Source organism: Rhinoraja longicauda, chromosome 20, assembly GCF_053455715.1.
Source record: "Rhinoraja longicauda isolate Sanriku21f chromosome 20, sRhiLon1.1, whole genome shotgun sequence".
Classification (NCBI taxonomy): Eukaryota; Metazoa; Chordata; class Chondrichthyes; order Rajiformes; family Arhynchobatidae; genus Rhinoraja; species Rhinoraja longicauda.
In genome coordinates, this window is record NC_135972.1 from 5,114,301 (window position 1) to 5,127,678 (window position 13,378).

General features: G+C 43.6%; 1 protein-coding gene across 1 annotated transcript in view; it reads right to left on the minus strand.

Moving 5' to 3' along the window:
* Nucleotides 1–3,205: 3,205 nt before the first annotated feature.
* Nucleotides 3,206–13,378, minus strand: part of LOC144603516 (adiponectin receptor protein 2-like) — a 67,952-nt gene continuing 57,779 nt past the window's right edge. The window contains exons 7-8 of the mRNA XM_078416807.1: nucleotides 8,514–8,707; nucleotides 3,206–8,223 (exon numbers count right to left, since the gene is read on the minus strand). Of these exons, the coding sequence (XP_078272933.1) occupies nucleotides 8,095–8,223; nucleotides 8,514–8,707 (323 nt within the window). The 3' untranslated portion in view covers nucleotides 3,206–8,094. The remainder of the gene's footprint in view (nucleotides 8,224–8,513; nucleotides 8,708–13,378) is intronic.

The window sequence follows — 13,378 nt, forward strand, 5'->3', positions numbered from 1 at the left end:
ACTCTCTTCAACTTTAATCATTAAGCTGCAGAGCACAGTGTTCTTACTTGTGCATTGGGAACAGATGCCAGTCATCGTCCACTTGTTCAGTGAAACATACAAAAGAATGGGGCATACATTAAACATCCATGAAGGTTCTCTACCTATTTCTGAAGAAGGGTCCTAAAGAACGGTCATCTATCTATGTTCTCCATAGATGCTGCCTGAGCTGCTGAATTACTCCAGCACTTTGTGTCCATTTTCATAACCCAGCATCTACAGTTCCTTGTTTCTCTCTTAGATTCTCTGAATACCTGGCCCCTCTCTGTAATGCTGCCCTCACAGCAAGAGTCTACAACAAAACTGGAAAATGTCAATTACACCCCATATATCAGGAGGTACCTAATAACAAAGACTTCACCATCACCTTCAGAGCACCAGCCTTTGCCCAATCCAATGCCTGTTATGGATTATCACAGGGGGTAATGTCAATGACCCTGCATAAATATGTTAGCAACATGATTTGTAACTGTAATGCTCCAGGTCATTGCACAAAAGATTACACTATTGCAGATGTGGGAAGTGGTAAATATATGATTTACAATTTTTACCCTTGCAGTGTATAAATATGTTATGCATCTATTTCTTCATTAATTTTAGCACACACTAACGCTAGAATGGATCTGTGGCTGCGTTGCGTTCATTTCCTAGATCTTTGAACTTTTCATCATAAATAGGTCTTCTTCCTCATAGGTATCCAATGTTATATCATGGGTGTTTCTTCTTTAAACCTGCAGAAACCTCAATGTGTAGGATGGAACTGCAGATGCTGGTTTACACCGAAGATAGATACAAAATGCTAGAGTAACTCAGCGGGTCAGGCAGCATCGCTGAGAAAAGGAATAGGTGAGATTTCGGGTTGAGACCCTCCATCAGACTGAGTCAGGGAGGGCCATTGGAGCTAGGGAAGGTAGAGAACAAAGCAGAATTTGCATTAATGGGCTATTTTTCTCTCTGTAGGACTCCACAAACAAATTCCATACTTCGGCTTGGGCATGATGCTAATTCCCTGAAAAACATGCATTTTGATGAATTTACAAAACAAGAAGTTTAATCTAACTTTTCAAAGTATTCTTCAACCCTTTTCAAACTGAAATTATATGACATAAATCTTAGGGGTAGGAGTGAAGTTATTGTAAAGTTGTGCACAGCTTGTAATGAGGATGATTCAATGTTCTCCGTCATCTTTAATTAACCAACTAAAAAAAAAGGAAAAATGGTAAGTGCAGCAAAACAATACATAATTGTTATCTGGCTTGACTCAAATGTACAGCAGAGATATAGATTATATCTAGAGATTAAAGTGTTGACAGTCTTGTTCTTGAGATTGGTTAAACTAAAATCCATTTGACTGCTTTTAACCATTTTCATGTTTTTGGCACAAGGTAGATGGCTAATTCATGACTGAAAATTTTCTCACCAAGGATTTGGCAATAATTGATGGTTCTGGAGTATATACTAGAGCTGTCATTGTTTAAGATTTATAAAATGTTGTCATGATTGTAATTAAAAAGGTACTATTTGCACTTTATGGTTCTGTTACACCGAATCAATGGGATATGCTATCAAATATCAGCAGTCAAGCTGAGAAGTAGGAATGGACCACAGCAGTGACTGATTTGCCCACTTTGGCCTGTAAAAATAACGTCATTCTCCATCAAATTAATAGCGTGTTCCTGGGGAGAGGAAAAGAAGAAAAGCTCACATTACTCAGGAAGACTGCAGTCTGCAGGCTGGCAACAGAGAGTCATTTGTCTTTTAACCCCGCTGGAGTTCACTATTGGACATGTACACCCCTGCAAAACATTGCTGAATATTGGGTTTTGCAGGAGTTATCTTTATTTGAGATTTAATTAATCTTCTCTCACACTCTTTCGCCTTTTCCTACCCACTGTTCTCAGCAAGGTAACCATGTTACTGAATGAATATGCTGCCTCTATTTGTTAGAACTGTGAATTTGTCAAGGACCTTAAGCAATGACTACTTTTTGGGCAGTTGTTTTACTTGTTAATTAAAGATATTGCAAAAATTCATATTACCCGATGCTCATTTGCCAAATAAACATTAAAACAAATATATTAGCCATGCAGTTCAAATTCCACAGCAATTTTTATATACAAAATCTTTTTCAGTGAAAGAAATTCTCATTTCATTTTGAAACTGCATGTGTGTCATGTTTCTTTTCAAACCTCTGGCTATTTATGCTGTAATAAGGCAATATGAAAGTTTAAGGAAAGAGATCAGTTCCGGTACAGCCATTCAGAGGAAAACAAATGAAGCTGCACAAGACAAAGGCACTGTGTAAGTTCACAGAGGCCCTCAGGTTAAATACTCTGTAAATACCCGAGGCTGAATATGCTAACAGCAGTCACAATGTGATGCACTTGCTACAGTTGAGATAAACAAGCTTGTGGAATATATTGAGCCAATAAGTACATTTAAGAACTATGTGCAATGACTTTTGCCACACTATTGCTTCGGCCACTGCTGTTAGTTAAGTTAAAACCGAAAATGCTAGAAACACCAGGTCAGGCAACATCTACAGAAAGAAAGAGTTAATATTTCAGTTGCAGGACTCTTCATTAGAACTGGAAAAAGAGAGAAAAAAAGTTAGTTTAAAGTTGGAAAGAGTGCATGTAGGTCGTATTTGAGCTAGGATGTGTATTGGAAACACTTTACAGGAAGAAAGGAACAGGATTAGACCATAAGGCCCCTCAAGCCTGGCCGGCTGATCCATGCTCCGATACTGTGCCAATTCCCCATATCCCTCAATTCCTCCATCCTTTAAATATTTATGGATCTACATCTTGAATATTTCAAATGATTAGCTTCCACCATCCTTTGATGCAGAGAATTAGAGACACTCACTACCCCTAGAGGGAAAACAAATCCCTTTGGATAAAGGAAAATGGCATCTATGCTAGGAAGATTCCCCATTTTAGGATTGGGAAAGGGGAGTGGAAGAGACAAAATGATGAATTGCCAACAGAGACAGTAGGTCCAGCAACAATTTGTGGAGATGGGGCAGAGCTGCCTCAGCGGCTGTGGTTTTCTAATGGAATGAGTCACTGGGATTAGGGATTGTGTTTCAGAGGCAATGAGGAGACTCCAACTTATGGAGTGTACTGGTCCACTTCAAACAGATCACTGGTAAGCGGCCCTGTAATAAACATTTCCCAGCACAACTCATTTGCACTGGAAAGTCAAGGAAAGCTTTATTGCCATAAAACATCCAAATGCAAAGGTGCACAAACAGAAATGGCAGTGTGGCATCAGTAATACTGATATATGGCCACACCACATACAGGAACAGGCATTATTCTCTTTGGTTGTATAAATGGAGGTCTGATGCGTACTTCAGATTTCTTTTACCCAATTCATTCATTCTGAAATCAGCCATTACAAGATAGTACATTTAGAAAATCCGGGTCCATGTACAAGGAACAGTTGTTACTTCAAAATTAACCAGATTTTAAAGTATTCTTACCCAAATATGAAGCTGGGAGTTATGGGAATTATTTTTACTGGAGTTGCTTTATTTTGTTTGCTGTGGATTGTAATTGGGACATTGACCTCACTCATCCTATATGTGCAGGACATCTCAGAATGTTTGATACTGCAGTGCTCCATGTCCTCCCTGGTCTTTGGAGGATTGTAAATGAATTATGTAAAAAATGTGGGCCTTACTATCTTGCATGTCCTTAGAAACAACATAATTGGGGAAGTTGGATTTCAATCGTGTAAGACAGGACATGGACCTCAGAAGACTTCTGGCAAGGTCCTGCATGGTATGTTGGTCAAGAAGAATAAGACACAAGGGAACCAAGACAAGGCTTAGATAGAGTGGATGTGGAGAGGATGTTTCCACTAGTGGGAGAGACTAGGACTAGAGGTCATAGCCTCAGAATTAAAGGACGTTCTTTTAGGAAGGAGATGAGGTGGAATTTCTTTGGTCAGAGGGTGGTGGATCTGTGGAATTCTTTGCCACAGAAGGTTGTGGTGGCAAAATCAGTGGATATATTTAAGGCAGAGATAGATTTTTGATTAGTTCGGGTATCAGAGGTTATGGGGAGAAGGCAGGAGAATGGGGTTAGGAGGGAGAGATGGATCAGCCATGATTGAATGATGGAGTAGACTTGATGGGCCGAATGGCCTAATTCTACTCCTACTTATGATCACAATTCTGGAAAACTGGACTCAAAAGAGACTTGGTGCTGGGAGGCAGAGAATATGGGTAGCCTGATTCGTAAGTTTGTCAATGACATGAAAATTGGAGGAGACAAAGATAGCAAAAAAAGTTGTTCAAGGATACAGTAGAACATGGATCAGCTGGAAAGTCGGGCAGAGTGGCAGCAGATGGATTTTAATCCAGACAAGTGCGACGCAGTGCAATATGGAAAGTCAAATTCTGGTAGAAGGTAAGGATGTGAGGAACCCTGATATATAGAAGGAACTTGGGGTGCAAGTCCATAGCCTATTGAAAGTGGCAAAAAACAATGGATAGGGTAATAAAGGAGGCATTAAGAATACTTGCCTTCATAGCGGAGGGATAGAGAACAAGAGTTGGAATGGCATGCTGGATGTGTACAAAACACTGGTTTGACTGCATTTGTAGTATGTACAGTTCTGGTCAACACACTACTGTAATAATGTTGTAGCAATAGTGAAAATGCAGAAGAGATTCACCAGGACGTTGCCTGCAATGAAGGGCTGTAGTAATAAGAGATTGGATAGGCAGTGTATATTTTCACTGGAATGTAAGAGGCGACCTTGTAGAGGTTTATAGGATTGAGAGGCATAGATAGGATATAGTATTTTAGCAAGGGAAGGGGAGACTATAACTAGAGGGTCCATGTTTAAGGCGAGACAGAAGTTGTCTTTAATGATCTGAAGAGTAGGATTAGAGAATAGTCAATATCTAGAACAAGCTGCCAGAGGAGGTGGTGGATGCAAATACAATTGCCATTTTCAAAATGCATTTGGCCATACTTGGATAGGAAAGGAGTAGAGGGATATGAGTGGATTCATGGGTCAGACAGTGGGTGGGTGATTCTTTTTAGCACTTGAGCTCACAGCAATTTAAGTCCCATGTTGATGAGTTTTGCCACCTCATCACAAGAGTGCAGGATAGATCTAATAGCATTAGTGTTGAGGAAACTAATGCTCACATTTGCCTGTTAATGGTATGCACAAGGATTTCTTAGAATCTCACCAGGGATGAGGCACTTTCATTAACTAGAGCCACCAACACTATCCTTACTTTCCTACAGCTATATTGTTATGCGAGAATTTGACGAGACTGTCCAGTCTCAGCCAGATTTTGGAGGGAATTGAGGTAGGACAAAGGGGAAGAGAAAAACAAGGACAATTTAAAAAAATCCAATAATTGTTAGACCTATTGGAATTGGTAGTAATCAAATCAAACTGCTGTGACAAAACTAGACCAAAAATTATTTTTTTTATTATTGGTTGAAATCTTACATCAAGTAAAAATCCAATTATGCACCCTTAGCCAATATATACTTAATCCAGAGATACTCAAATTAATGCAGTGGGAAATAAACAAGGCCTCATTTTATCTGGAAATGAAGTATTATTGACTATAAAACACTCCTCAGAACAAGCAAAACACAGATCCTAATAAGGCATTGGGCAAACTTTTGAGAAATCTTGACCAAGCAATGCACAAGTGCTGTGTATGCAGTACAAGTAAACAAAGTACAGCAGATTTTTGTTTTTAAATGATTTCTCGCCTCAAGGATAATTCATTTCTGATGGATACATCAGCTGATTAAAAAAGAAATTGGAGTCCTGAAAAATTCCAACCATTCAGATCCGCTCCCGTATGTGGCATGGCAACATCTCAGCCACAAATTCAAATCATTTCAAATCAAGCTTCTCAGATATTTCAAGAGGGCAAATTCTATGGAATCTTGAAGATTCTAAACATCACTCAGTTCAAATCTTTTGTATTTCATGCAAATAGATTAATTCTTTACATTGTGTACAAGGAATTAAACTACCACATGAAGTACAATTCATATTAGCTCTGGTCTTACCAAGAACCTGAACCAAAGATTTGTTCTTTGTTTTGCTAATCTCACCAGCGCAATTAAATATTAATATTGGTATTCATTTTAAGAGTAATCCATGTAAGCCCCTACAAGGGCACAATAGAATTCTCAACTTTAGAGCCTAAATGTGGTTAATTTCCAGATTGTGATATCCAACTACTCAGTTAAGACTATATTTCCCTTTTCTGTTGCTCTTCTTTCTTCACCTTTGCCCATGATGCACCCCTACAGATGGTTTGGCATGTTTCTTCATATATCCAGTCAATATTACTTCACGGTCAGCAGACAAAAACTCTTGAATGAGAATTATTCACCTTCCTCTTTGATCCGCCACAGACATCACTCCACTGTTTGAGTCAATTCAAAAACAACGGAAACTTCAAACTGTTGGGAGTATGTGCAAGTGTGGTAGTGGGAGGGAAGATAACATTATACATGGCAGATCAGTGTCCTAGCGAGTACTAATCACATGCAATTCTGATTTGTCCTTCATCAGACAAGTGTAAACATTTTCGACACCATTTCCATACAAAACCTCCAACTGTAAACAAAAAATTGTGATCAACACATTACAGCTGGCTAAATAACACCTGCTGTAACATATGATGTCAAATTAAGAGTGCACAGTGAATTAACTAAATTATTTTAAAGTGGACAGATTCAAATCTCAGATTTGTTCAAAACATGTACTTTAACTAGAAACCTGATTGCAAAGTTTCCTTACTACGTGTTAAGGTGCTCAGAAATTAGGAGAAAATGCTATTTTGAACCATACGCCTTCAACAATAAAGGAAATCTATTTCTTTATCTTAGTTTGTTGAAACATCCACATAATAAACTGAAAATGGTTTAAAGCTGATGAGCCATTTCTAACTGAACCTGAAAGCAAATTGCAACAGGTCAGTTATATCACATTACATCAACCATTTACAAACTAACCAACAAATGTAGTGGCAAGACCCACTTCCCCATCCCATGGACCGAACATCACAACAGTAAAAATAAAATGATTCATATATATATACATGAATATGTATATAAAACGTGTATATATAAATATGCATGTGATTCCTTACAAGTTGAAGTGGGTGCACAATCAATAGAAATTTGCACACACCTCCTTCTGTTTGATCTCAATGATCAAAAATGCTATCTATTAACATAGCATACGACAGAATAGAAAATTAAAATTATCAGGCCTCACAGCACACTTAGTGGGCAAGCCTTCACAAAGAAGGCTTTTTGCATTGCTCTTATACTGGCATCTTTCCACTACCTGATGTCTACCAATATTTGTGCAATGTAGTTAACAGTGTGTGGTACTCTTGCGAATGTTTACTGTACAAAAGTTTTTATTATATAAATTTACTAATTAACTGAAAGTTAGAAATCTTATTTACAAGAACTTTCTTTTGTTATAAGCAGCCAGACTCGGCTTGGAAGTATTATCTTCAATTTTTCTTCCACTTTTATATCTTTTCATAGAAATAAATATGGTATTCAGTTAAAGCAGAACTTTGCTTCAGATTCAGCAATTTTGTAAATTACATACTGACTTATAATTTATAATTTACAATTTCTCATTGGGATTTGACGACCAGTTGACAAATGCGTTGGCCACACCTCAAGTGATGACTGTGATGTTGTATCTTTTGCTTCTTTACCACAAAAATCGCTTCTTTGAAAACCCAGAGTTGCCACTGAAAACGCCATTCTTGATGCAGTGAACTCCTGTATTCCAATGTTATTTGGCCTTCTCATTCTTTTGTGTTCATTTGGTTACCATTAGTTTCTAGGCATACTTGGATGATATATCATCATCCAAAAGGTAAGAAAATTGATCACTAGTCGTGAAATACACAATATTGGACTGATTCACCCAAATTAAACTGTAGTAAGAATTTTGATCTTTCAGTTATTTCATCACCAATTCCTATACCATTGATCAAAGTTCCACTTCACATCTAATTGGAGATTAGTTTCATAGCAAGTCATTATCAGTGCATCCACCACCAACACCATGACGAAACTCCTGAAGGTTTGAGACGCCATGAAAGTGAACAAATGCACCGGCCACTACCAGAACATGGAACAGCTGATGAGAGTGAAACTGTAAAAACAAAAACAAGATCAACAGTCAACATCCAGCAATGGAAACCAAACATCAATGCCTCCATCTAAACAAATTGCACAACTATATTTCACAGAGCATTTTTCCCAGATACACAAGGTATGAATGCATTCAATGTATCTGAGCAACAGTGTTCAGATTAAAAATATCTTTTAGAGTTGTATAATTCTCTCTCTGTGTAATAACTGCCCTTTAATTTTTAAGTAGCAAATCTTCCTGTCAACTAAGCATTTATAAAGTTTGAAGTAAAAAGATCACCAATTACTCACCCAAATGTCACATTTTCCAGGAAAGAAACGTTCAGGGATACGGGCAGCGTATAAGGCAGCTCCTGTGATATATAATGCTGCCATTAAGAACAACCAGCCAATCTGTCCAATAGTAGCAGCCCTGAAAAATCCTTCCGATATCATAAAGTGCAGGGTAGGCACGACCCCACTCAGCCCCAATCCAACAAAAACTCCTAGAAATAAATGGATGAGAGACAATAAGTCACATTTAAAATGCAAAATTGTCAGGTAGAATGAATTTCCTTGAGAAAAACACCATGAACAGTTCTCCAATCAAGAATGACGTCCAATATCAGATGTGTAGGAAAAAAACCTGCAGATTCTGGTTTAAATCAAAGGTATACACAAAATGCTGGAGTGACTCAGTGGGTCAGGCAGCTTTTCTGGAGAAAAGGAATAGGTGACGTTTCGGGTCAAGACCCTTGTTCCGTCTGAAGGGTCTCAACCCGAAACATCATCCATTCCTTTTCTCCAGAGATGCTGCTTGACCCGCTGAGTTACTCCAGCATTTTGTATATACCTCCAATATCAGATGACTGGTATCTATTCCAGAAGCATCATTCAATACAAGGTACCAGCCTTTACATTTGTTTTAAAAAAGTGATACAGAATTACATATTCGGGTGACGCCAGCAATGGCTGCCTCGCCAACAGTCTGTCCTTTCCTTCTTTGTGTTTTAATTGTATGCGTTAAATGTATGTTTTTAGTGTTCTTTAGCTTGTTTTATGTGGGGGGTGGAGGGTTGGGGGAAACGTTTCTAATCTATTACCTCAACGGAGATGCAAATTTTTTCCGTATCGAATCTCCGTTCGTCCTGCGGCCTAACATTGAGGAGTTGGCGGCCTTTGCTGGAGACCGATTTTGAGAGCTCCACCTCGGTCGCCTGTGGATTTACCATCGCGGAGCTTGCGATCCCTTTGCCAGGGGGTCGACCTCGGAGTGCTAACCGTGGGTGCTCACGGGCTCAACATCACGGAGCCCGCGGTCAGAGACCAACTTCGGGAACTCCAAGCCGCAGGAGTTGCGATCGCCCCGACGCGGGAGTTTCGACCGCCGGCTGCAGGAGCTTCGATCGCCCCGACCGCAGGAGAATAAAGAGGAAGTAGATTGGACTTTTTTGCCTTCCATCACAGTGAAGAACGTGGGGAATCTGCTGCATGCTTATGTTAACTTTTATGTTAACTTTTATGTAGCTGGGTGTCTTGTTGCTTTTTTTTGTACGGCTGTATGGTAATTCGCATATCACTACACCTTAATTGGTACATGTGACAATAAAAGACCTTTGAGACCTTTATTGCAGATAACGCAGACTCTTTCGCAGATTGTTCCAAGCAGCAATCTTCGTTTGCTCTTACAGGTGCCTTTCTGGCACCCATTTAATTTAGCCATTATTAAATGGCTAAATAATAGCCATTTAATTATTTATTAAATTATTTAAGATCTCTGTATCCTGAATAGATTAGATAATTTTTTTAAATTCATCCAAAGTGTCATGGGTGTCAAGAACTCATCTTGAAAAAGAGATGATGCCAAAACACTCATCACATTTAAAAATACTTGAATTTGCAGGGCACTTTACCCAACCCTGGATGGCAACATTAGTAACTCTATTTCAACCCGAACAGACACGAGGCAAATAATCTCTCATGCTGCAAATTTTCTATGATTCAAAAAAACTGTAGATGACTTCATCACATGAATTGAATAGCAAAAAAAACTGCAAGTGCTCGGAAATCTAAAAAGAGCAATGCTGGAAATATTTTAGTCAAAGATCCTTCATCTGAACTGGATTAAATATCATTGACTGGAAACATTAATTGTTTTTCTCTACATAGATTTTATTGTAGTGGGTCTGGATGCAGTAGGAATCAGGCAAGACGCCAGGTAGGTATTAACAGTAATTTTAATGCAGCAACAGAACATCCACACTCTCTTCAGTCTCAAGCACGAGATATCTCTCTAGCCCCTTCAGGCAAACCCCGTAGCACTAGTCCCTTCCCCAGCCCTGTCCAACTCGTGCCGAGGGGGATGATCCAGGGAGTGGCCTAATCCCCGGGTACCGTCACAGGACACCCCCCCCCCCCCCAAGAACCGGAGGCACGAAACGGACAGGGGGACGTATGAGCCCATGTGCGCACTACGGCGGTCGCAGGAACCGGAACCACACTGCAGGCGAAGAAAACGGCGGGGACGCTGGGGGTAAGGACCGGAACGTAGGACGACCTTGAGGGCGAGGCCGCGCCAGTAGGACCGGCTGACTAATGTCCACGTGCACCGGCTTCAGCCGCGCAATAGGGACCATCTCAGGACGACCCCCCAAGTCCAAAACGAAGGTGGCAGAGCCACGCTCGAGCACCTTGTATGGTCCTTCATACGGACACTGAAGGAACGTCCGGTGTGCATCCCGGCGCAGAAAAACAAACGATAGTCCTGCAGAGCGGAAGGGACGTGCGGCCGAACCGAACCATGGCGAGACGTCATGGCAAGCTTGCCCACCGTCTCCCGAAGGCGGTGCAGGGCGGCCGATGGTTGTTCCGCCTGACCCTGAGCTAATGGAATAAACTCACCAGGCACTGTCAGCGGGGCCCCTTAAACCAATTCAGCTGAGGAGGTGGCCAAGTCCTCGTTGGGCGCAGTGCGGACGCCCAGTAAAACCCACAGCAAAGCGTCGACCCAGTCCGGGTCAACGAGCCGGGCCTTCAGGGCAGCCTTGAGCTGGCGGTGGAAGCACTCCACCAGGCCGTTCGCCTGTGGATGGTACGCCGTGGTGCGGTGCAGGTTAACTCCAAGTAGGTGAGCCATGGCCGACCACAGTTCGGAGGTGAATTGCGGCAATCCAGTGTGCCGCCAACGCACGGGCACAGGTAGCGGCAGAAGTGTCTGGCAGTGGAACTGCTTCCGGCCACCGCGTGAAACGGTCGACCACGGTCAGGAGGTGGGTGAAGCCCGAAGAAGGTGGTGGCGGCCCCACGATGTCCACGTGGATGTGGTCAAACCGCTGGCGAGGGACGATGAACTCCTGAAGCGGCGCTCGCACATGCTGCTGTACTTTGGCAGTTTGGCACGGGATGCAGGTGCGCGCCCAATGCCCAACCTGTTTTACGAAACGGGAAGCCACGAGGGCTGTCGTCGCCCGAATGGAAGGGTGGGCCAGCCCGTGGAGCACTTCGAACACTGCGCCGCCAGGCAACGGGAACGAAGGGGCGCGGCCCCCTTACAGCAGCGTTGCGTCCCCAGTGTCACAGAGAACGTCCTCCAACCGCAGGCCCGAAACGGCGGTACGATAGGCAGACATCTTATTGTCCGTCAGCTGGGCCGCCGCCAGGGCTGACTAGTCGATGCCATGGGCCGCTTGCAGGACGGCGTGGACAGCAGGTCGAGATAAGGCGTCGGCCACTCTGTTGTCTTTGCCACCGATGAAACGGATGGAGGTAGTGTACTCCGAGACGAAAGCTAACTGCCGCTGCTGGCAAGCTGACCACCGGTCAGACACCTTGGCGAACACAAAGGTGAGGGGCTTATGGTCAGTGTACGTGGTGAAGGTTCGCCCCTCGAGGAAGTAGCGGAAGTGGCGGACTGCTAGGTAAAGGGCGAGGAGCTCGCGGTCAAAGGCACTGTAGTTCCGCTGTGCGCCGCTGAGGTGCCTGCTGAAGAAAGCGAGAGGCTTCCAACACCCATCAATCTGCTGTTCTAGCACCACCCCAACCGCCACATCCGAAGTGTCGACCATCAGGCTGGTTGGTGCATCCGCCCGTGTGTGCACGAGCATCGTGGCCGTAGCCAGGGCTTCCTTGGCGTGTTGGAACGCCGCCACCGTAACGTCAGTTCACTCAACCTCCTTGCGCTTGCCCGCCATGAGGTGGAATAGCAGGCGCATGATCCGGGCCGCAGACGGCACAAATCGGTAGTAAAAGACCATGATCCGAACGAACTCCTGGAGGCACCTCACGGGTGGTCGGGTGTGGAAACTGGCGCACCGCCTCCACCTTGTTCGGGAGCAGCAGTGCCCCGTGCGGGGTCACGTGGTGGCCCACAAAATTGATGGACGTCACCCCGAAACGGCATTTGGCTATGTTGATGGCCAGCCCATGATCGCTGAGGCGCTGGCATAGCTGGAGGAGATGGGTAGCATGCTCCTGTCTCGAGCGGCTTGCCACCAAAATGTCATCGAGGTAAACGTAAACAAAGTCCAGGCAACGGCACACGCAGTCCATAAGCCGCTGAAAGGCGTTCTTAAGTCCGAACGGCATACGGAGGAATTGGAACAGGCCAAATGGCGTCACGATGGCCGTCTTGGGGACGTCATCTGGGTGGACGGGAATTTGATTGTAGCCAAGCACCAGATCGACCTTGGAAAACACCGTGGCCCCAGCCAGGTGCGCGTTAAAGTCAGCCATGGTAGCATCGTTAAGCCGACGGTAGTCTCCGCAAGGGCGCCAGCCACCATCTGCCTTGGGGACCATGTGGAGCGGGGACGCCCACGGGCTGTCTGAGCGGCGCACAATACCCAGCGACTCCATATGGCGGAACTCCTCCCGAGCGAGACGGAGCTTGTCCAGTGGAAAACGCCGCGCCCGGGCGTGCAGGGGCGGGCCAGTAGTGGGAATGTGATGCTCCACCCCGTCCTTCGGGGCGGAGGAGTGGAACTAGGGGTCGAGGATTTTGGGGAACTCGGCCAGAATGCGCGAGAACGTAGCGTCCATGAACGACAGGGGCCCATCAGGTAGCACGACCGGGTCACCCACGCGAAGGGAAACAGGCTGCAAGGTGACGGAGTGCACCAAACGCTGCCGCTTGACAACCACGAGCAGGGAATGTGCCCGCAATGACAATAGTCAATAGT